Below are 25,779 nucleotides of genomic sequence, written 5' to 3'. Positions count from 1 at the left end.
ATGAAGTTTCTTTGATTTCATTACAAGTCTTATGGCCTGGGACATGCTTACTTGCTATGTAGCTCTGGCTAAATTTATAAGCAAACATTGGACATCATTGGTTTTAGCTTTGTATTCTTCCATGCTGTGTTACCACTGATTCATTAAGAATGTTCTTGAAGATGCATTCAGATTTTAATGTTATGTTTCTATCTTAGCTCCAAAGAATTTTCCAAAATTTTCTAAATTTATGAATTATAATAATATAGATACAAGTTATCTTTGAAAGATTTTATTAACTTAAAGTTGAACTTAATATAAACAATTGTTTTAGTTTCATTGGATATGTGATATTTAGTTCTTATGGATTCATTGTTTCCTTACAAAAATTGCTGCAGTTTTAAAAGTATCATGATGGTAATCTATTTTACAATTATGCTATAACACAACTAGGACCAAAATTAATTTGGAGAACTAGTTCAAAAAATTCAGTGATTAAATAAAGCTTAGAACCAATGATATGTATATAAAGGTTTAGATTTAGCCCATGATATGGTCCAAGAAAATTGAATTTATCTATATCTTCTACTCCAGCTTTTCTGGAGATATAATATTGGTATAAATGGATAAAATCATATAATATTGTTAATAAGTTTAACAATTGCTATGAATAAGTGTTTTAATGTCCTAACTCACTTTATTGCATTAATTCAGAACACAAGGACTAAGTTTCTAAGTAGAGCAAAAACCTGACTTGTGAACTTATTGAAGACTAAACTGGACATGACTATATGTCTAAATTTTTTTCCAAATTAATCAGTCTCTTCAATGAAATCACTATCAAATCTCAACAGAGATTGTCATTAAAATTGAAAAACAGATTCTAGAATTTATGTGCAAAACCAAAGGGTCAAGAATTGTTTCAAGAGCATTTTGACGAACAGCTCTAGGACGGATCCACATATCAAATAACAGGATTTAACATAAAGATGTTACAGTTAAAACAGTGTGATACTTGTGTAGGGATAGACAAATAGGCCAGTAGGATAGAAAAATGGACCAGAACAGAGAACTCAGAAAAGACCTATGCATGCATTAAAAAAAATTAATGCATTAATTAAATTAATTAATGCATTAATTAGTAGTCACAATGATCTACTAGATGGACTAGTAGATCATTGTGAGTAATAATACACTATTCAAAAAATGGTGCACAGTAGTACAAAAAAAAATAAATCAAGAAAGCACTCCTATTTAAAACAGTTGCAGTACAATAAAATACCTAAGAATAAATTTAATTTAATCAATGAAATATCGATCCTTACAATGGAAACCATAAAACATGAGATATCTTTTCATTTTTTACGTGTCCTCTTTAATTTTTTCAATGGATAAACAATTGAAAGAACACATAAAAAATGGAAAGATATTTCATGTTCATGGATTGAAAAAATTTGTTTAAATGTCCATACTATGCAAAATGATCTACAGATTCAATACAATCTTTATCAAAATACTGATGTCATTCTTCACAGAAATAGAAATAAAATTTCTAAAAGTTGTGTGGAACCACAAAAGGCCTTGAATAGACAAGGCAATCTTAAGTAAAAAGAACAAAGCTGGAGGCTACAGACTACCTGGCTTCAAAATGTACTACAAAAGTATAGTAACCAAAAAGGGATGGCATGGCATGAAAACAGACACATAAAGTAATGGAACAGAATATAGAACCCAGAAGTAAGTATGTGCATTTACAGCCAACACAGTTTCAACAAAGGCACCAAGAATATACATAGAGAAAAAGATAGTCTTGTCAAGAAATGATGCTGAGAAAACTGAATATTCACATGCAGAAGATTAAAATTAGATCACTATCACTTATCAACTCTAAAAGAAATAAAGTTTTAAATTTAAGACCTGAACTTATGAAACTACTAGAAGAAAACATTAAGAGAAAACTCTAGGACATTGGTATGGGCAAAATTGTTTTGAGTAAGACCTCAAAAGCACAAGAAACAAAAGCAAAATTTGACAAATGGGATTACATCAACCTAAAAAGCTTCTGTATACCAAAGGAAACATTCAACAAAATGAAGAGACAACATATAGAATGGGAGAAAATATTTGCAACAATTCTTCTGACAAGAGATGAATAGCTAGAATGTATAAGAACTCAAACAACTTAATAGCAAAAAAAAAAAAAACAACCCTCAAATGATTTGATTTAAAAAATGAGCAAAAGATCTGAATAGACATTTCTCAACAGAAGATATACAAATAGCCAAACAGATACATTAAAATTCTCAATATCATTAATCATTAGGGAAATCAAAATTAAAACCACAATAAGATTTCACCTCACCCCATTAAAAATGCCTAATATCAAAACAGAGATGCTGGCAAGGAAATGAGAAGAGCAGATGCTGGCAAAGATTTGAAGAAAAATGCTTGTACACTGTTTGTGGCATGTAAATTAGTCCAGCCACTGTAAAAAACAGTATGGAGATTCCTCAAGAAAACAAAAATAGAACTACTGTAAACCCACCAATCCCACTTACTTCTAGGTATATATCCAAAAGAAAGGAAATAAGTATATAGAAGAGATATCTGCACTCTCATGTCTATTACAGCATTATTCAAAATAGCCAAGAGATGAAATCAAACTGTGTTCATTAAGAGATGAATAAAAACTGTGGTATAAATACATAGTAGAATATTATTTATTCATAAAAAGAATGTAATCATATTATTTGCAGCAACATAGATGAAACTGGAGGACATTATATTAAATTAATAATCCAGGCACAGAATGACAAATGTTGCACATTCTCATTCATATGTGGGAGCTGAATAAGTTGATCTCATGAATGTAGTACATAAAATAGCTGCTACCAGCAAGTGGTGCAAAGGGGAGAAAGGAGAGGGATTGTTCAATGAGTACAAACATACAATTAGATAAGAAAACTTATAGACTTTGCTAGCACAAAGGGTGACTATAGCTAGCAATAATTTATTATATATTTCCAAGTAGCAAGAAGGAAAGATTTTGAATGTTCCCAACACAAATGAATGATAAACGTTTGAGGTAATGGATATCCCAATTATCCAGATTTCATCACGACACATTGTATGCATGTATGAAAATATCGTATGTACTCTACAAACACATATATCTATTAGGTACCAATAAAATAAAATGACCCAGATGCATATAGCCCTTCAGGAGCTGAGCCACTATAGAGATGGCTTGGGGATCCTTGTTGTAAAAACAAGACAAAAGTGCTGTTAAAGTTACTGAAATATAAAGCTTTAAAAAATGGTACATAGGAAACTGATTATATATTGTGAAGGAAAACAGAACTAAAATATGAACTTTCTACTTCAAACCACAGATAGATTAAAAACAACTTAATTCTGTGAGCATAAGAACATTTCTGGAACGTAAGATTTTACAGTTTTTAGAAGAAATTAAAGAATAATATATTTAAGACTTGAGGGCATGGAGAATTTCCTAAACAATACAACACATTTACAAAACTTAATTGAAACAAAATGACAAATTTGACTATATTAAAACTTCAAATTTTACAAAGAATAAAAAGACAGAAACTAAAAATATAAGCCATAAACTATTTATATCCTACATATTTGACAAAGGATTATATCCAGAATATATAAAAACGCCGTAAAAATGATTAAAAATACACAATCCAATTAAAGAAGAGGCAAAAAGAAGAGTCAAATCGCAGACAAGAAATATCCACATGCTAACACGATTAACAAAATATGGTCATACTCAGTACTACTGAAGGAAAAGTAATGAAAGCAACAATGGAAAACCACTGCACAACAGATTTGATAAAAGGAAAGGCAGATAAAGAGGAACAAGTATGTATAGAAATGAGAACATTAATTTGATACTGACAAATGTAAAAAGAATATGAAACAGTTGGGAGAGAAATGTGGAAAAAAATCAACTAGTTGAAGAAGCCACACACATTCTCCTACATTATTTGACAAGACTGATAGTCATTATAACCCAGAAATTTAAGTTGTATTGTAGAATAAACTCCTATAGATAGGTGCAAGGAGACTACAAAAACTAATCATAGCATTGTTTAAAATAGCACAAATAAAGCAAAGCAAAACTACAATGTCCTAAATAACCCGAAAATGTTTAAATTAAACTGTAGTAGAGACATATAGTTACAGAATTATACGCAGTAGTAAAAATAAATGAGCTAGAGTTACACAGACCTTTTGATTAATCTCCAAAACATCATGTGATTTAAAAGTGGCATAAAGACATGTATGGTAAGATGATATTATTTTAAATAAAAATTTTAAATAAGCTAAATGAATCTTATATAGTTGTGGATACATACATAACACTGTAAAGAAGCATAAGCAAAAGTATAACCCAAATTAAGTCTGATATTCAATCCTGGTGTAGTAACAGAAGTTTGTGAGTTGAGGGATGACTATAGGAATATTTAACTAATTTATAGGGGCCTATTTCTTTTAAAAACATGAAAGGAACATGGTAAAATTTTAAAACAATAAAGCAGTATGATAGGTAAATGGCTGTTTGCTATATTATCCTGTAAAGTTTTTTTTTTTCTCCCACATTCGAACCTTCTTAATGAAAATTGCAGGTCATCACCTGATTACGTGTTAAATTGCATACATCAGACAATGAGAATGCTGAGACTCTCCATCCCCCATATACACTTCTGCCATCCTCTCCTACTCTCATTGGAATCAAAGAAATCACAGATGTAAGGTGTTGTGCTGGGCATCTTAATAAGTGAAATGAGAAAAAATTAGGAGGAAGCTATGTGAGTGTTATATGAAAATTTTGCTGACTGGGGAAGAGGCTCAGACTAAGGAAGGCACATCATGTCCAGTTTTATGCATTTAAAACATCAAAACTTGTGCCTATTGTGTAATGGAGAAATACAACTATTGAGTTGTTTCAATAAAAATTTACGAGATTGACAGCAAAACACATTCACTATTAAGTGCAAATGAATCACAAACAGATGTGTCAGGCAGAAAACACTTCCACATAATACTTGCTATTTTGAGTTCAGATTTTAACTTCTAATCTAAAACTCTTCTGTTTTGTGTCCCCACCCTTGCTCAACCATAGAGTAAAGAGAATATTTTGGATCTTCTGGACTAAAGAAGAACTGGCAAAGAAAAATCTTCTCATACTGAAGTCATTGCACAGGAAGATGGCTCTGCAGTTCCAGATTGGAGGGGTTCTTCGTCAGTAACCACCCTGGCCTCCCATCCCAGAGATCCGAATTTAAATTCAAAGCAAAGTAACACTGAGGAAAAAATAAACCTAGCATAAAGTTATGTAAATATATGAGCAGTTAAGATCAAGGTTGTGAGAACATGTGCCCTGAGGAAATTTTCCATTTTGTATATTATTTTAAAAAGATAATTAAAAGGTTTTGAAATATTGGTGCTGTCTTAAATGCTTAAACATATATGATTAATTACAAACCACACGTATCATTTTATTTGCTTCACACAACCCTGTGAGGAGTGGCATCTTTATAAGTATCCTACTTTTGAAAACAAAGGTGTTTTTATTTCTTTTTTTAAAAAGATCACTTATTTCTTTATATATGTTGCTTGAATCTTTGCTACTGTCATTATGCTGGACACTGAGTATGCAGAAAAAAAACGCTGACAAGGTTAAAGTACGCAATAAATGTCTGCACAGAGTGGTAAGGAACACAGTGCAGGGCACAGTCTCAGTTAACTGCAAGCTCCGCCTCCTGGGCGCAAGTGATCTGCTCACCTTGACTCCCAACATGCTGAGATTACAGAAGTGAGCCACCAGGACTGGCCTGAAACGGATATTTATCAGAGTAAAAAAGAAGTTTCTATTTATCATAAGGTATCAACAATTGTATTATAAATTTCCCAAATTTGGAGAGGATTAGAACACTGATCTTAGATGAATATATGAAAATAGTTATTTTTAAAGAATAAGCATGTAATAAATTCAAAACTTTCTGCAATTATATTGAGTAGGTTTCACCTAGTACAACAGTCAAGAGAATATACAGTTATTTATAGAGAAGACATCTAATTTTTTAAGCCTATTAGTTGAGATGCTGATTATATTAAAATTAAATATAAAAACGATTCATCATCAGTAACATAGGAAAAAAGATTTAAAATGAAAGTTGTAAATATATATTCAAAGTCCATATATTCTAGTACACTTTTAGATGCTCAAATTAGTTCAACAAGAAACACCGATGACAAAGACCAAAATGAGAGACATTATATATCATTTAATACCCCAACATGGCTGAACATTTCACAGCCCCAATACTGTTGGTCAAAAAATTGCTAAAATTGTAATCCTAAATCTAATAGCAAGAAATAGCACATTAGAAACTTAATTAGATTTATAAATTCCCCAGATAATTGTCTTCATCTTTTTTATAGAACAAAGACTAATTTATGCAACTAAAACAAAGAATAATAGGCTGCAAAAGATTATTCTCTGTCTGGCATTTGTGTAGGAATGTCTACTAAGTGTTACTGGGAAATAAATTTTAAGATTTTGGGATATTATAATCCTTCAAGTACTTGATTCTCTGAGTTCTTTCAGAAAGTCATTATAGATTGGTTGAAAACTAAAAACTTGGTTCAGGAAATTTTTAATAATAAAGTTTTTGAACTGCATTTTTTATTTTAGGAGATGGCACACATACTATTATTAGGAGTGTTTTAAAACCGATTTCTTGAGTATAATCTAATAATTTTGCAATGATAATTATTGCTAATTCTCTAAAATGTAACATTCTCCTATATTACATAATAAGGTAGACTACATTGTTTAGAAAGATTTTTCAAAAAAAGATTGAATAAAAAAATTTTTTTTCAATGAAATAACCAGAGAGTCATTCAGTACTTTCAGAATAGCACTTGGTTTATGAGCACCAGAAAACCTATATGATTGGTCAATATATTTTAAATGAATACATTGAAAGAACAAAAGCTAGAGGAAATTTGAAAATACTCTTGTTTTCCCAAAGTCAACATATGTCTTTGTATGTCATAAGTATGTCACTGAGCCCTGCAAAAGTGTTAAAATGTTAGAATCTGATGTCTTAAAAACCTGTTATATGCTAGTTAGCCTGATTTGATCATTTCGTAATGTACATATGTATTGAAGCATCATATTGTAACTCAAAAATCTATACAGGTATTATTGTCAATTAAGAATAAAAATAAAACTACAAAAATAAAAGTTTACCAAAATATTTTTAAAATCTGTCATAAGAGAAATGAACAAACTGAGGAAAAGCAAGAGATCTAGTCAAACTTTTCCGAACAACAGCTTTACAAACTGGGATACAAAAGAGTAAACTAAGAATCCTACTGCCAACCAGGTTGTCATTTATGTTTTAAATGAACTGGAAGATGATATTAAATCTGTAAGGGCACAATCTATATAATTCTGTATTCAGAAATGCACAAAACAAAGATATATGTGAAAGAGATGATCAATTTCTATGTCCGCCTGGAAGTCATTAAAGAAACTGGTAGAAAAACCTAGTTACATAAACATGCCATCTATCCATTTATTTACATATGTATAATTTTTCCTTAGGAAAGAATTAACTTTAAACTAGGAAAATTAATCACCTTTATTGCCTTCAATAAATACATTCTTAGAAATCAATAATGATGAATATTTTTTAATTGGAAAAATAAACCCAACCTCCAGTGATATACAATTGGCATTACTATTATACCTCAGATCAGGCATAAAAATCAGGGTTGTATCTCAACAAATCTACTGCTTTAGAATTTTAGGCTAATCTAGAAGGGGTTGAGACTGAAGGTTATAATGTAAAAATTAAATGCAAAACTACAGGCAAAAACAGGTGCATACACACACACTCACACACACACACACGTACCAGTAAACGTACTGGTCTAAACAAGGTGAATGCTTGTGGATTCCCATTTGGACTGGTGAACTTCTAGCTAGTTAATCTTTAGACATAAAAGGAATAAACCTTTATCACTGTCACCCGGTAGCATAGAACACAGAATACAGGTATAACCTTTATGAGGGGAGAAAACACATGATGTACCATATGTTAACATAATTCTCCAAAATATTTAATGTTCAAAAACAGTATTTAAATACTGACAATCAAGACAGCATCATGAATCTAATAGAAATATTAATAAGTAGTTTATTAAAGAGCTATGTTGTAAGAGTGAATAAAACAAAGTTGGAAATCATAAGTAACAAATTATGGGTTTGGATTATATAAGAACTGGACTTCAATCAGAGGATCTATACTCATAGAAAGGCCTGACTTAACACCTTGGCAAAACTTACAGAGAATGAGATAACTAATTAACTAATTCTGTCACTATGGCCAATTCAAGCTATCATCATGATGTTACTGAATTTGAAGTTGGGAAGAGATTTGTACATACTGTCTTATTGATGTGGAGCAACCTGGCTCCAGCATAACATTGTCATGAATAAATACTGTTTCCAAAAGTGAAAATAAAAAGGTTGCATTTACTTTATGACAATGTTCATTATTAAAAAATCACCAAAAGCTTGCAAACTATATTTATGTTAGAGAATCTGGAGAATGCAAATGATCATACTATCTGACTGACAATTTAAAATTATCATTATGTATTTTGAGAATCTAGGTGCAATATTTTAGGTGAATGAAAATGATTAAGTACATATTTTATGGCACATTAGCTCCAACTCTAATGATCATTACTTTAAAATACGTTTGATGTAATGGTGATTAGTATCTAAAAATAGACCACACCTAGTACAGGAATTGGCAAATGTTTTCTGTAAAGGGCCAAGAGTAAATATTTTAGATGCTGCAGACAATACACTCTCTGTTATGAATGCAGTTCTGCTATTGTTTTGGGAAAGCACCAGGCTTAATATGTAAATAAATGATCCTGACTGTGTTCCAATAAAACAGCATTTACATAAGCAGGCAGCAGATGAATAAAGCTTGGGGGCCATCCACAGTTTGTTATCCCAAAGTTAGTATGTATTGAATCAATCAGAATTATTTTGTAGCTCTAATTTCAGTATAATTTTTCTTGGTGTTTGTGATAAGTAAAGTTATTTAAACAAAATTGCCCCAGTAAAAAAAGTTTTGACTAGTGTTTCTTAAACAAGATACTTCTGTAGCTAACTGCCAAAAGGACAATGCAATTAAAAATAAAATGAATATATTTGTGGACATATCTTCTTTTACATTACTATACCAAAATTTCACAACTAACCATAGAAGAGAGGTTTACCTACACAGAGAAGGATGGGAACATTTGCATATTAAATAAAAATGTATTTAATATGAGTGCATTCATTTTATTTTACTTTAAAATTCCTTATTCTTACCTTCCACAAGTTTCCCTGTCTGTTCCGCACTTCCCCCAGGAAGAATCTTGGCAATATAGGCTCCAATTTCTCCACTATGTCCAGGGATTTCTTTACCACCCACAATTCTAATTCCTAATCCATTACCTGTATCAAACAATTAGCAAATTATTAGTACTAATTTAAGAAGGAACTATAGTTATCAAAAGTTACAGAGTGCACAAAAAGTAGTTCTGGTACACGGAAACTAAATATAACATAACTATTGGAAATGGACACCAAAGACAAAGAATGTCATTCTGATTTCAATAATATAGGATTTTCTGAGATCTTGGTAGACTTTGCAATTATTGACCTGATATTAACAAGTAATTTTTTGAATTAGCCATATTGTCATATACTCAGGCCTTGCCATATTTGGACCAGGTATTTTGTAAAAAATTTGAGAGGTTGTTCCCAGAGCATATAATTCACTTATAAAATTAAGAAACATTTTACTTATAGAAATGCAGTAATGACTATTCAAAATTGAGAATATACAATCTAATCATACAATTATAAATGATAAAGTGATAACATGATCATAACAATACATTATTCATTTTCAGCCTTAATTAATCAATTAATACTGTTTGTGTATTAACTTGGCACTTAGTACAAGACACGATAAAATTATCTCGACTGATGAACACCTTAGTAAACTGTTTCTTACGTTGCAGTACAGGTTCTTTCAGAATTAGTCACATGAAAAGACCAGGGTGAATAATTATTATGAGAAACCTAATTAAGATAGACATAAAGTGTTGATATTTATAGTTTGTGTGTTTTAAAAATATAGCTAAAAATTAGCAAGTACAGAGAGCACCAAACATAACTAAACATAAAAAGAATACAGTGAAAGTACGATACTGTAATCTTATGGGACACTGTTGCATATATGGTTCAACATTGACCCAAACATTATGTGGCACATAAGGATACTTTAATGCATAGCGGTTTTAACACCTTGGCTTCGATTATTTTGAACGGCAAGAAACAAACACATATTAATTATAACAAATAATGGAATATTTGGATAGCTTCATTGTTTTTATTTTTTGTAGAGACAGGGTCTCACTATGTTGTCCAAGCTGGTCTCACACTCCCAGCCTGAAGCAATCCTCCTGCCTCAGCCCCCAACAGTGCTAGAATTATAGGCATGAACTCTTCTTTTAAAGCAGTGGCTCTCAAGTAGGGGTGGAATTTTCATCCTAGGGCATATTGGTCCATGTTTAAAAACATTTTGGTTGTCACCATGGAATGATGCTACTAGCATTCAGTGGGTAGAGGCCAGGGATGCTGCTAAACATTGCACAATGCACAGTGCCAAGGCTGAAAACCCCTGTTTTAATGAGAGCAGTGCATGTTATTTTATTTCATTTTTGAGACAGAGTCTGGCTCTATTGCCCAGGCTGGAATGCAGTGGCATGATCTCAACTGACTGCAACCTCGGCCTCCCAGGTTCAAGTGATTCTCCTGCCTCAACCTAAAAGTGTAGTTGCAGCCTGGATGTAGTGGCTCACACCTGTAATTCCAGCACTTTGGGAGGCCAAGGCAGGAGGATCACTTGAGGCCAGAAGTTCAAGACCAGCCTTGCCAATATAGGAGATAACAAAAACAAAAAACAAAAAACAAAAAGTATAGTTGCAGAACTTCAAAATCTATTCATCAGCATCAAGGACTTAAAAAATTTGGTTATAGTTTCATTCTGCAAATGAAAATGTCCTGAAGGTGAAGTAGTTGGGTCCTTAGAGTAATTTTTTAACGGGTTTTATTATTTACTTATTTTAAAAATTATTAAGTTCTGGGGTACATACGCAGATCTTGCAGGATTGTTACATAGGTATACACATGCCATGGTGGTTTGCTGCCTTCATCCCCCCTGGTCACCTACATTAGGTGTTTCTCCTAATGTTATCCCTCCCCATCTCTTTCCACTGGCTATCCATCCCCTAGCTCCCCACTCCCCAACAGACCCCAGTGTGTGACATTCCCTCCCTGTGTCCATGTGTTCTCATTGTTCAACACCCACTTATAAGTTAGAACAGGTGATGTTTGGTTTTCTGTTCTTGTATCAGTTTGCCAAGAATGATGGTTTCCAGATTCATCCATGTCCCTGTAAAGGACATGAACTCATCCTTTTTTATGGCTGCATAGTATTCTATGGTGTATATGTGCCACATTTTCTTTATCCAGTCTAACTTTTATGGGCATTTTGGTTGGTTCCAAGTCTTTGCTATTGTAAATAGTGCCACAATGAATATACATGTGCATGTGTCTTTATAATAGATAAATTTATAATCCTTTGGGTATATACGCAGTAATGGGATTGCTGGGTCAAATGGTATTTCTACTTCTAGATCCTTGAGGAATCATCACACTGTCTTCCACAGTGGTTGAACTAATTTACACTCCCACCAACAGTGTAAAAGCATTCCTATTTCTCTGCATCCTCTCCAGCATCTGTTGTCTCCAGATTTTTCAATGATTGCCATTCTAACTGGCATGAGATGGTATCTCAATGTGGTTTTGATTTGCATTTCTCTAATGGCCAGTGATGATGAGCATTAAAACCCTATGGTAAAGGATTAGTGGTGAGAAACTATAATTACAATCATCTCAATAAAGTAGCACAGACACAATAATTAATTTTGTAATGTAAAGTCTCACACTAGTGAATTCAAATACTCAAAATGCTTTTGAGGTATACTTGATAAGCCTCGGTGTCTTTGGTAAATAGAGTAATACACAGTCATGATGATCCTGTGAGAAATGAGACTACATACATAGAAACAATTTCAGGCATATAGTTAATTTTCAACAATTACTGTTCCTTTTGTTGACGCTGCTGTTTTTGTTTTTTTTTTAATTTTGAAACAGTCTTACTCTCTTGCCCATGCTGGAGTACAATGGGGTGCTCATAGCTCATTGCAGCCTCAAACTCATAGGCTCAGGGATCCTCCCACCTTAGCCTCCCGAGTGCCACCATGCCCAGCTAAGTTCTTATTTTTAGTAGACACAAAGTCTGGCTATACTGCCTAGGCTGGTCTCAACTGCCTGGGTCAAGTGGCCCTTTTGCCTTAGCCTCCCAAAAGTTCTGGGATTACAGATATGAGCCACTGTACCCAGCTGCTGTTATTGTTTTTCAGGTAGACAATTAAGTTGCATAGGAAGATTAAAAAATATTTGAAGAATAGCATGTTAGAAAATAAATAGACCCAGGAAGAATAACATTTTTTGTATATTTTATAGTCGCTGCTTCTGCCCTAATTTGAATGTCATAAAAAGAAATTGAATTTATATAATTTTAAATAGTTAAATCTGGATATTTTTATTTCACATTTCCGTAGTTGTAATGTTTTATATTTCAAATATAGATAAAATGAACAAAATATTTATATAAAAATCTAACACCCCTCCTCAAATCTAGTAAGCCAAATACCAGCAGAAATTTTGTAAACTCAAGAAGCAACATTAATTTTGAACTGAAATACTTAGAAGTAAATAACCTTTGATAAGTGATGTGTATAATACTATTGCTTTTCAACTTTTGATAAATTTTTATCAACACAATCTCATCTTTCTGCTTTTGTTTCATCTCAAAACATTGATGAAATTCTTCCTCAGATGCCATGAAAATGGTCTTGTTCTTCTGCTCACAGTATGACAGTATAGAGAGACATATAAAACAGTAGTTACTCCAGATAACATAAGTGTTTTACTGAAAAATAAAGTCATAAATTATGGTAATTTCACAATATATAAGCATATCTGTGGTTAAGAAAGTCTTATAGAGAAGTTTAAAATTTAGAAAACCTTCAAAGTACATTGGGATATTTAGAGAAAAGAGAAATTCAATGATAAAAGAAGCAAAACCATTAAGAAAATGTATTACCTCTACTAACCTTAGAATGACAACTTAAATGCCTTGGTTTTAAGTCTCTAACTACATTATAAGTGTCTGAAAAATATGCTACTTTGGAGTTACTTTAAAAATAAGCTACACACAAAACAAACATGAGCATATTAAGGAAAAATCTTTATATTTGCGTTTAAGTTTACAGTTTAAATCTAATTTTACATGTTTATTAATCTTTTATATTAAAAGCTCTGGTATTTTAAAGTATCACAAAAATGTTTTTATTTTCAATATTAAGATATTTTAATATTATAAGGTTGTAATTAGAACATTATATTTGGACAAAATTAAAATACTTGTTTTATTTCAATACTTCATATGCTATATCTAAGCATTGAGGGAAAGCAAAATTAGTATTAGTGAATATACTGCATCTTATGAATAGTTTAAATCATTTGTGTTGATTTTTTTTATTTTATTTATTTATTTATTTATTTTTCTTTTTATTGCACCACATATTCTCACTCATAGGCGGGTGATGAAAAATGAGAACACATGGACACAGAGAGGGGAGTACTAAACACTGGGGTCTATAGGGGTTGGGGAGGGATTGCCAGGCGAGAAATACCAAATGTGTTGATTTTTTATAATAAGGTTATCCCAACATAAAAAATATATTGCATAGTTCAGTCATGTCATTAGTTGAGCTAAAGAAGACAGATTATCTATATAAATAATAATGCCTATAAAGTACCAAGAATAATAGAAAAGTCCCCAAAGGTAGTTCAATTAAATTTATTTTATGTAGTTTACATATAACTTATACTTGTAAGGCTGTGAGAATTTAATTTCATATTTTTTTCACTTACTTTGTTCTGTTATAAATTATACATAAAAGAGTTTAAAAAGTAAATGGAATTATATTAAAAACTCAGTGATTTCCCTTTTTGTCTTATCAAATGTAAGTTTGTTCATTAATTCTCAAACATGAAGACCTAAAGAATTTTCACTATTTATCTAATTATTGGACATTATTTTAAAAACATTCCTATAAACACAACACAACAATGAATATCAATCACCTTAATAACAAACCATATCTCATGGTTTTCAGTAACATCAAGATGGAAACAACACACTCATGCCAAGTTTAATCCAACTTTAATCCTGAGTGAAATTATAAATTCACTTACTCCTATTAGCTTTTTCTTATCCAGCCAATTGCCCAGGTATGAAAACTGCTGTTCAGCATCCTTTTGTTTCTAGTTTTATTTTTAAATTTTATTTTGATATGGAATCTTGCTCTGTTCCCCAGGCTAGAGTACAGTTGTGTTTTCTTGGCCCACTGCAAACTCTACCTACAGGTTCAAGTGATTCTCCACCTCAGCCTCCCTAGTAGCTGGGATTACAAGCTGCTGCCACCATGCCCATCTAATTTTTTGTATTTTTGTTAGAGAGGGGGTATTGAGATGTTGGCCAGGCTGGTCTCAAACTCCTGACCTTAAGTGATCTGCCCACCTTGGCCTCTGAAAATGCTGAGATTGCAGGCATGAGTCACCATGCCTGGCCTATTTCTAGTTTTAAATGTATATCCTTTATGTACACAAACAATTTGAAGAAAACAATTTATCTCATATTTCCATTCACAACTCTTTTCCAACATAATGTAAATAATATTAATATTAAAATGTTATGTATAGTTCAAAGAATGTACAAAAGCCTGTCCATGTTCACACTATACTACATGAGTTGAGCCCAAGATGGCCTGCTATATGACTCAAATGACCCTTGGCATGGGAAATAAGGAAGACAAGTAAAAAAAACACACAACAAAGGACACTGGTATTCTGGCTTTGTGGAACACTCTTCTCAAAGAACAGATGATGCATGTGCTATTACAGTTATTTCACTCAAAGCATATAGGATTTTCTCCTCCTTATGTACTTGGAATAATTCCTACCAAGAAAATTTGTCAGGACTACTGCATTCACAAATGCATTCTTCATTCATGTAATGACTCTTTTTTTCTTCATTTTAGGTTATATAAGACAACTGCAAAATTAGAAGCTTAAAGAATAAATCTGAAGGGTTTGCTGGATACTCCTATAAAAGGCAATGGAAAGGAAATTTATTTCGCTTAGGAGTACTTAGGGTGCAAAACAAAATGATTGTTTGATATGAAACTGGATGTCACAAAATTGGAAAATAGGGTCAGTTTTTAGGTTTGGCCTTGATACTAAATTGAAGGCAGGCCAGAACATGGGGGCGGGGGTGAGGTCATTCACTATGTGTGCTAAAGAAAATTGGTTTTTTTTTTGGGGGGGGAGACAATTATGAAACTCTACAATGATGCTGGAAATAAAATGGTATAAACGTATATTAGTGTAAAGCTATGATGTGTTTGACAAAATAAATGTCAGTTTTCCTTATATAAAATGTAAGTAGGAAGAAAAATACCATTCTAATTCAAAATTAAATATAGTGTCTTTTTTGGATTTCTTGACTTAATATGGGATTGTGGCAAAAATACTCTATCATAATTTCCAATGAGCCAATTCCTGGTAAATCCCTTCCCTTTGAATGAAGGCAGGACTTGTGACTTGCTTCTAATCGGTAAGATCTGGCAAAGGTGATGGATAGCCACTACCATAATTATTTTATGTTAGATTCCATCTTAACAGGCTAGAGTGGGAGATTTCCTCCTGGCCTTCAAGAAGCAAGCTGCCATGTGTTAGAGGACCTCATGGCAATAAACTGAGAGAGGCCATTTGAGGCTCACTGGGCCCTGGCTGACAGCAAGAGTATGGGGAAATTCAGTTCCACATCTTACAAGAAACTGAATGCTACCAACAATCACATGAGTTTGGAAGAGGTCTCCCAAGCTCCAGAAAGGAATACAGCACAACTAACATAGATTATAGCTTTTAAGTTCATGACCAGGGAACCCAGTTAAGTCACACCTAGATTACTGACCCATGAAAATGATAAGACAATGAATATGAGTTGTTTTAACTCACTAAATTTGTTATGTAGTGATAGAAAATACAAGGATGAAAATCATATTCAGAAATATGTCAGGCACACAATATTATTTTGGTAGCAAAACATGCAACAGATTTGTGTTTATAGTAGTTATAACAATGATTGAGCAGTGACAGAGGGTAGGAATGAAGAGAAAATAGGCTGGGTAAAATAATATATGCATATTGTGTTCTATACTTAGAAAATGCCTTGAAAATTACATTATGTCATTGGATTTTAAAATAAAGGAGCAAATATGGTGGGGGGGGGGACCCTGAAAGCCCTGTATTTTGCATGTGAGTAAAATGAAGCTTTGAGAGGTAAGCACTCCAGGCAACACTTAGTATAAGAGAAAGCTAGGGTGAAACACGCAGTCTTTCTCCAAACAAGTGACTTGGCAGCGAGTCTCCTGTCTGCTTCATGAAAGTTCACCTGGTTTGGAATCAGAAGGTAGAGGTTAGAGAGCAGCACACTACAGTCCCTCCTTTCCCCATTCAGTTTTAAAGAAGAGTGATGAAAGAAGTTGTAAGCAAATAATAAAAGAGAAACTACTAAGATACGAAAAAAGGCATTGGAAGCCAGCATTGTCAGTCAAGATGAAGGAGAGGAGATGCTTTTGGCTTAGGCAGCTCCCAAGTCATACTGCATGGTTTAGTTAGAAAACATCATATTTATTTTGTCAGTATAATTTCCATTTTTCTATTACTGCATACATTTTAATGTAAGTTTAAATCTATCTTTTTCACACATTATAAGGATGAGATTATTACAACTTTTAATATTACATCTTTAGCATTATAATCCGAATATTGAACTGCGTATATACCTGTTAAATTAATAAGCAATTGGATTAATATTTATATATCTTGGTATGCATATCTATATAGAACAAAGTACCATATATGCCTGATTATGTAATAATTATTATAATAACCACTATTTTGAAGGGAGTTGAAAACTGATTTAGAGAGAAAAGTTCTAAATTTGCTTAGTGATTTTAGGCATACAAATAAAATCCAGATGTCTAGATTATTTTTATACTACAGGCAAAATGGATTTTCATCAAAATCAATTTGCTTTTGGTGAAGGAGGTATTCCATATAATCTCCATATAATTTAACAGCCTCTACTTTCCTATATATATATCAGGAGCTATTTTTTCATTAGTTATTTAGTACAGTTATTTTTGGTTATTTTCAATACTCTATTAAAATAATTACTACTATCTGGAATAGACAAAAATATATTTCATGGTGTTAATACTGGGCTAAGAATATCCAAACAACCCACTGAAATTATGCTTTATGCAAAAAGTGAGCTGCTTTTATTTATTTTCCTTTAATTTTCTATTATGTAGTATTTATTATCTTTTGTCAAAACATCTCCAAACACATGACTTTGAACAGATGGATTTTATTTGATTTTTGTTGTTTGTGTCAATATTATTTTATGTTTAATATATTTGATTTTTCTCAGTCTCTTCAATGCCATCTTCAGGGATGGAAGGAAATATAAAATAACACTTGCAAAGTTTCTCCTATGTGTCTGACACTATCCCGTTGCTTTTTTGCATGGCCTTTTTTTAATTACCTCCACAACATTTTGAGTAGGTACTATTCATACCATTTTTAGGACAAAGCAGCTGAGACTGCCAAGGAAGGTTAGAAACTTGCCATAGGTTTTCCAGCATACAAAAAAGCTCATATCAGAACTCACTGTTTTTCTCTTGACGTTCACATCCTTGTTCTTTCTACCTTTGCTCATCACTCTAATTGTCAAGAAAATATTCTAGAAAATCAATATAAATCCTTACTCCTTTATTGAATCCCATTTCTCCTTGCTTATTTTTCTACTGCCAGTTCATGTACATTCTACATTTATATGGCTATGTTTCACATTAATATTACCATCAACCCCCTACCCTTGAATACTGTGAATGTCTTCACTCTCATGGAATCAATTATTCATTCTTTTAATTTCATTTTATGAAGAGTGCACAAGAAAATGTGCTAAGCTACCTCCAGCTGGAAGCAAAGCCTGTAATGTCATTTCCTTAGCAGGAACACAATATACAAGCTAATAATGTTTCTGTGGAACTCATCCTGGAAATAAAAACTTCCTTTGTTACTGAGTAAATAAATCCACATTTTCACCAGAATTTACCAGGAAGAAATTGTAATTTCAGAAGAGATTAAATCTGAACTTTATTTCCATAACCTGATGCTCAATATATTCCCAAATAAGCCTTACAATGAAAAAGTGAACACTTTAGGAGGCTGAGGCAGGTTAATCACAAGATCAGTTCAAGACGGTAAAACCTCCTCTCTACTAAAAACTACAAAAATTAGCTGGGTACAGTGGCAGGCACCTGTAGTCCCAGCTACTTGGGAGGCTGAGGCAGGAGAATTGCTTGAACCTGGGTGGCAGAGGTTGCGGTGAGCTGAGATCATGCCACTGCACTCCAGCCTGGGTGACAGAGTGAGACTCTGTCTCAAAAAAAAAAAAAAAAAAAAAAAGTGAATACTGTGTAATTTCACTGTTAGAATAATAAAATAGAAAGAGCCATCTTATATGAGAAAGGAGAAACTTCAGTGTTAAGATGCATTTTGTAGGATCTGTTTAATCCCATGGATGTTCCCACAGTTAGGATGGAACACACTTGTCCTGAAGGTGACAGTTTTACTTTCTTTTGGTATTCCACAAGAAGCAGTAGAGATTGTTTTGACTCTTTCTAATTTAAGAGTTGGCTGTTCTAAAAAAAATTAATTTTCTCATAAAATGTTCATATAATTGACATTGGAAAAATATTAAGTGACTATTAGCCATAACTTACCTAAATCACATGGAGTAGCTCACCATATTTGCCTCAATACCTCTTTAACATACCACATTTGAGAACAGCAGTATACTCTCAAGAAAAGGTGATCCAACCAATTTATTTCAACTTTTGTGTATTTCATTCATTCATTACGATTAAGCTTCCTTCAGAATAAACTTTGAAGCAAACAATTTTTTTTAAAGAACTCATAAAAGCAACTATGTTTTTAATGATTTCAAGAGGCCAATCTTCCCTATCAACTTGAATTTAGACTTTCTTTGTCTATTGGGCCCAACATATTATGGCCCTAGCTTTTTATATACCCTGGTCCCTTTTTATATATTTGGTGTTGCAGCAAAATAAATAAATGAATGAATAAAAATAAAAACATAATCTACTGTACTCCAATATTAACTAGGTAAGTCACTGAAAGGAAAGAAACAGCGCTAACTGTGATCTAAAGCTTAGAATTAAGACTCAATATTACATGATGCCTAATTTTCTGGTAAAATCAGAAAGGCCAAATCACAAGTTTCCCTCCCCACTCTGCTCTGATGGATCAGGTCCCCTCGCCAAACAATCCTCTTTATCAAGGGGTCAGGGGTTCCTATATCCTGCCAGTCTGAGGAGCTATTCAGTGGAGCAAACCATGTCTTCCTGTAGGACCCAGGGGCACTCCAACCTTTTGATACTAAAATCCCAGCCTTGCACAGCCTCTGGTTGTTCCCGGTTACCCAGTACAAAGTCCATGTGGCCCTGTGTCATGTGTGGGGTCCTGTTCCCCCAAACTTTGAGCGTATGTGACCAGTAAGCCACATCTTGTTGATGTCATCTGTCCAGTGTCAAGTGCAGTGTGTTCAGCCCTCACCACAATCCCAGAACATCCAGGAGTCTCTCCCTCACCACCAGGATGACTAGAAGGCAATTATATTATTAAATATAGGACAAAATATCAACCTGATAATTAATCAAAGGAATAATACTTAGAGCAACATGATATAAAATTTGGCTTCTGAACTAAGTTACAATATCATTTCCTGAAAATTATATCACTTAATATTTCCACAATAAAAAAATGAATGAAAAACCATTTCTTAGTTTCGGAATGCAAAGTAGCAGAACTTTACTGATAAGAAATTTGAGAAGACGTTTAAGGAACATTCAAAATATTCTTTTCCTTTTACTCACTAATTTTACTTTTGTAAATACATTCCAAGGGAATAATAAACATTAAGGCAGCATTTTTTCATTGCAGCATTGTTTATAATAATGAAAAGAGGGAGATGACATAAATGCCAATCAATTAGAAAATGGTTGAAGTAAATAATTAAACATCTACACAATATAATAAAAGAAGTCTTTATATTTAAATTTGTGAAGAGCTTTTGATGTGACAAGAAAATGTCTTTACTGGGTAATTTATGCCATATTAAAGATATGCATGTGAACTATACTACATTGTACTTTCAACTTTTAGTGTGTGTGCACATATGTATAAAAATGACAAGAAGTAAACAATATAAATTTTAATATTATGGCTTCTATTTTTAGCTTTATGATTTTTATCACTACCATATTTTACAGGAAATACTTTACAGATTATATTATTATATATATATACATATGGAAACACATAGATTTATATGGAAACATACAGGAAGAAGGTTGAGAATAATACATGTGTTTATCCATCTGGCTATTATAAGCTGAAAGCTAGATGGGCATTTGCCTTTGAAATCTCTAGCTAAAGGAAAATGGAATAACAAAAATATTCATGAGAAAATGGGGAAAGATGTGTTCTCTATATTCCATTGGTAAAATTCTTTGGACAAAGAGAAGCAGTGCAAAAAATTGCACATGTAAATATATGTACACATAGTTTGTGACACATTTTAACTTTCAATATATAGTTGTTTAATGTACCTTAGTTCCACTTCAAGTATTTTGTAAGTTTACCAGATTTTTTTCTATACCTACTTCCTATCTAGCACAAGGCTGAGTCCATATTCAATATTAATATCTATTTGTTAATAGTGGGAGATAGTCCTTTATTTATTATGACTATTCTTCCTGTTAGTTCAAATTATCTAAATAGTTTTAACAGTTACAGAAGGTGGAAAATTGTGTTTTTAGTATTTTTAATTTTTATTAAGTTAGAACAATGAGAATTTTGTTGTAGTTGGTTTTTTTAAAACTAATCTGCTGATCACAATATTATATCTTTGATAACTATCATAGGATATATAGAACTATTCTTACCACATTCCATCTAGACTCTGAATATAAATATCTGAATAATGTCTATTTTAGGTTTGTGGATTTTCATTACAGACACTTATAAATTAGGAAAAAGAGAATATTTGTATTTAGAGTTATACTTTCAAGTTATTTCAGAAGAAAATAGAAAATCTGTAAGTACAAAGAAAACAATATATTTATTTTTATATTTTATGTCCCCTAAATATTTATGATTATCACTATTTTATTTGGATTTTTTGTATATAGAATTTATTTGGTTGTATAGTGGAACCAATAATTTTATGCAAATGAGATCATTATTATAAATGTAGTAAATTCAATTAAAAATATTCTCCTATATATGACAGAGGGCTTATTGCTGTGTTTCTGTTCATGTATGCATGCATGTACCTCCCCTGCAAAATGAATATATAATCAACTCAATGTTTTCATATATTTTCAGTGTTGGAAATTCCATTGATGAAGAATAGAAAATGGAATGTCTGGCTAGCTATTTTTTTTAAAGCTGTTCTTACTCACTTCTGCTCATATTTTTAAAATTTTAGGGAGAAAAACTTTACCACTTAGTAACAGTGAAGGCAAGGAGAGGTAAGAATTCTATAACAGGATTAGGACACAGTCTGTGAGTTTAGTCATGGCTAATCAGCAACTTTCTTTAGGATTCTAAGAATGTCACAATCTTCATCAGAAACGTAATGTTTCTCATCTATGAAATATTGACAAAATATCTCATTTATGAAATACTGATAAAATGCTGATGCAATTGGCAGATATTGATAAAATATTACTCATTTATGAAATATTGATAAAATATCTGAACTATTTTCCTCAGATTTCTGAGATCTCTCAGAAAATGTTGTTTCTTTCAGTCTGATTCAATTACCTAGAATTGTCATTACATTGTCAGATGAGTAATTCTGGCTGGTATATTAGAAAGAGGTATAACAGGCCTGCAACTTTCTTTTTCATACACATAAAATCAATATTACAATAGAATATTTAGAAACCATCATTTATAGGAATCTTATGCCAAAACAAATTTCATTCATTATTTGTGTTTTACATGTAGTACTTTAAATATTTATGTATTAAAAGATTGTCCAATCAAAACAATTTTGAGAACGACTAAATAATTTCAGAGAAATATGGTACTTTTATTACTATCTCAGGAAATACATTATAAAAAGCTGCCAAAGCAAACCACCTTGCCATGTATGTACCTATGCAACAATCCTGCAGGATCTGCACATGTACCCCAGAACCTAAAGTACAATTTTAAAAAGCTGCCAAAATTATAATTAAATAGAAAGATTACAAAGTAAAAAGAAGATCTTCTCCTAACCAATGAATTGTATAGCTGGATAAAACTTTGAAAAACAACAAACTATTTCAGTATTCTGGAAATTAAACAAAAGTTTACAACAAACTGAGCAGTATTTGTTCGTGAGAAACTACTGATCTTCAAGTAAGAACATTGGTGTATTAGTTTGTTTTCACACTGCTGATAAAGACATACCCACGACTGGGCAATTTACAAAAGAACGAGGTTTATAATGGACTTATAGTTTTACATGGCTGGGAAAGTCTCACAATCATGGTGGAAGGCAAAGAGGAGCAAGCCACATCTTATGTGGATGGCAGAAAGCAAAGAGAGAGCTTGTGCAGGGAAATTCCTCCTTATAAAACCATCAGATCTCATGAGACTTATTCACCATGAGAACAGTATGAGAAAAACTCATGCCCATGACTCAATTACCTCTCACCAAGTGCCTCCCACAACATGTGGGAATTCAAGATGGGATTTGGGTGGGGACACAGCCCAATCATATCAAGTGGAAATCTTGGTTGTGCTTGGCTGGGGCTTCCCAGCTCAGTTGTCATGATAGTTCTATCGGACAGGGCAGGGTATGAAAACCAGATGCCTTACTGCTGGAGGGGATGAAACAAGTGGCAGACTTGCAAATTATTTGGGGATTAAACTGGGAGACTGGGAACTGGGACATCCATAAATAGATTTAATAAGCTCTTAATATATCCCTGGGTAAATGGAGGCTGAATGCATGTTTGGCAGAAACCAGGGAGAGCCCAAAGTAGTCACACAAATCTAGCCAAAAGAAGGTTACACAGATGTGCAGCACAGATGAGAGAAGTTTCAGTGGAAAGTAAAATCACAGTTATATTTGGAAACTAGCAGACTCAAAAATTGCTTGTGCTTTGAATAATCTCTCCATTTTATATACAAAATTTATCAACAAAGCTTTGCAAATCTTAATGAAGTCAAAATCATTAAATTACAACAAATAGGTTTTCCAACTACAATGAAACTAAAGAATAAGAACAGAAAGATCGGAGAAATCCCCAAACATTAGGGAACATAAAAAACATATTTCTAAATAAACAAGAAGAAATTACAAGGGAATTAAGAAATCTTTTGAACTGAATAAAAATGAAAAAAAATGCATGAAATGCAATAATGCAGTCCTTAAAGGAAAATATGTAGTTTTAAATGTCTATGTGAGAAATCAAGAAAGCTCTCTAACTAATAGCCTCAATTTTCACCTTAAGAATCTAGGAGAAAAAAGAGAACCAACAATGAAATAGATAAAGGAAAATAAATAGATGATACTTAGATCAGAAATTGATAAAATAGAACACAAAAAAATAATAGAGAAAAAACAATAACAGCAAAAGTTGGGTCTTTAGAAAGACTGGCAAAATGGACAAATCTTCAACTAGGTTTACTAAGAAAAAATTGAAGACACAATAATAAATATTAGGAATAAAAAAGGGCTTCACTGTGACCTAAATGAAAAGGATAAAGTATTATGAATACATTCCTGACAATAATTATAAAACATAGGTGAAATAAATACATTTTAGAAAGACCCAAATTACCAAAATTGATTCAAGAATAATACATTTATATAGTATTATAACAAATAAAGGCATTGAATTAGTAACTTGATGTCTTACTATAAAAGAAAGCTTAGGTGAGGTGATTTCATTGGTGGATTCTAGCAAATATTCAAAAAATAAATAATACTAGTACTAATTCTTCACAAAGTCTTATAGAAAAATAGAGCCAGGAACACTTCCCAACACATTCTACATGGTCAGTATTACGCAGTTTCTCAGATATCACAAGAAAACAAATTTACAGAACGATATCCCTCATGAATATCAATGAACAATTACTTAACAAAGCGAACTACATCAGGAAACATTGCTGGCAAGAATGCAAAATGACACACTCACCTTGACTATTTGGCAGTTTCTTAAATAGTTAGACAGAAACTTACTTACCATACAACCCAGAAATTTTGTGTCTAGTAAACTACCCAACAAAAATTACATATTGAACATCTATACTAAAATTGTATGCAAATATTTTTTTTAAATATAGGGAAAATCTCACAGAAAAAACAAATGTTGACTTTTTTTTTTAACAGTGGAACATATTTAGCAATAAAAAGGAGAAAACCACCGGCACATGCTACAACATAGACTAATCTAAAAAACTAGTAAATGAAAGAAACCAGACACCAAAACTGTATGTTGAATGATTCAATTTATGAATCCAATGAGATCTGTTATAATTTATCTGTTTCTAAAAACTCATAAAGATGATGACTAATGCAGAACAGAAAATGAGCCACTATTTCCTAAGAAGACAATGCTATCTTTTCAAACTTAAGAACATTTTTAGTGTTCTTCACTATTATAATTGCTAATTAGTCTTTCTAGCCTTGCAGATGTAGCCAGCCAGTCCATTATGAAACTGTACATAGCAAATGCCTTTTTTTTTTTTAAATAAAAAGATTTCTTTGGCTTGTTTCAAACAGCTGTGTTTCTGGAGCCACAAGATGGAGTTTTAAATAAGAAAAATACGAGACTAATTTTTTGAGAATCACATTGTTCTTTTTTTCCTGTTCATTTCTCTTTAAGAGAAGAGGAAATAACATTTGGTGAGCATACGGTAAGTACAACACTTTGTGATAGGTTCACCAACAATTATGAGATATATGGAGTTCATTTTATTTACAGATGAACAAACTTATTCTCAAAAGTTAGAGCTGAATTTCAACACAGGTATTTATAATTTCAAAAAGTATTCCTTATTCTCTCCACTCTTTTGCCTTGTGTTTGCTGAGTACTTTCAAAACCATTATACAGTTGCTGATAAACACCTATATCTTTGAAGTTTATAGATTAAAAGTTAAAATATATATTTTCTAAAAATTATGAACTATTTAATAGAAGATTATATGCCTGTCTTTCTCTCTGATACATTACAAAATTATAAATCATGGTGCACCTGTATAGCTAGCTGTGTGTGTATACACATACATACATAGGTATGGGTATGAACAATAAATTCCTTAACTGTTG

The 25,779-nt window shown here is 32.2% G+C and overlaps 1 protein-coding gene across 12 annotated transcripts in view; it reads right to left on the bottom strand.

Annotated features, from left to right (window-relative positions):
* The window catches only part of PCLO (piccolo presynaptic cytomatrix protein), a 419,413-nt gene that overhangs the window by 129,146 nt on the left and 264,488 nt on the right, over positions 1-25,779 (bottom strand). For all 12 annotated transcript variants that reach the window (XR_013524043.1, XR_013524044.1, XR_013524045.1 and 9 more), the window contains exon 10: positions 9,416-9,541. Coding sequence is in view for 9 of the 12 variants with exons in the window: in XM_035253964.3 (XP_035109855.3) it covers positions 9,416-9,541 (126 nt within the window). In the remaining 3 variants the exon portion in view is untranslated. The remainder of the gene's footprint in view (positions 1-9,415; positions 9,542-25,779) is intronic.

The sequence above is a fragment of the Callithrix jacchus genome, chromosome 11 (genome assembly GCF_049354715.1).
Source record: "Callithrix jacchus isolate 240 chromosome 11, calJac240_pri, whole genome shotgun sequence".
NCBI lineage: Eukaryota > Metazoa > Chordata > Mammalia > Primates > Cebidae > Callithrix > Callithrix jacchus.
This window is presented reverse-complemented; position numbering and strand designations above follow the sequence as displayed.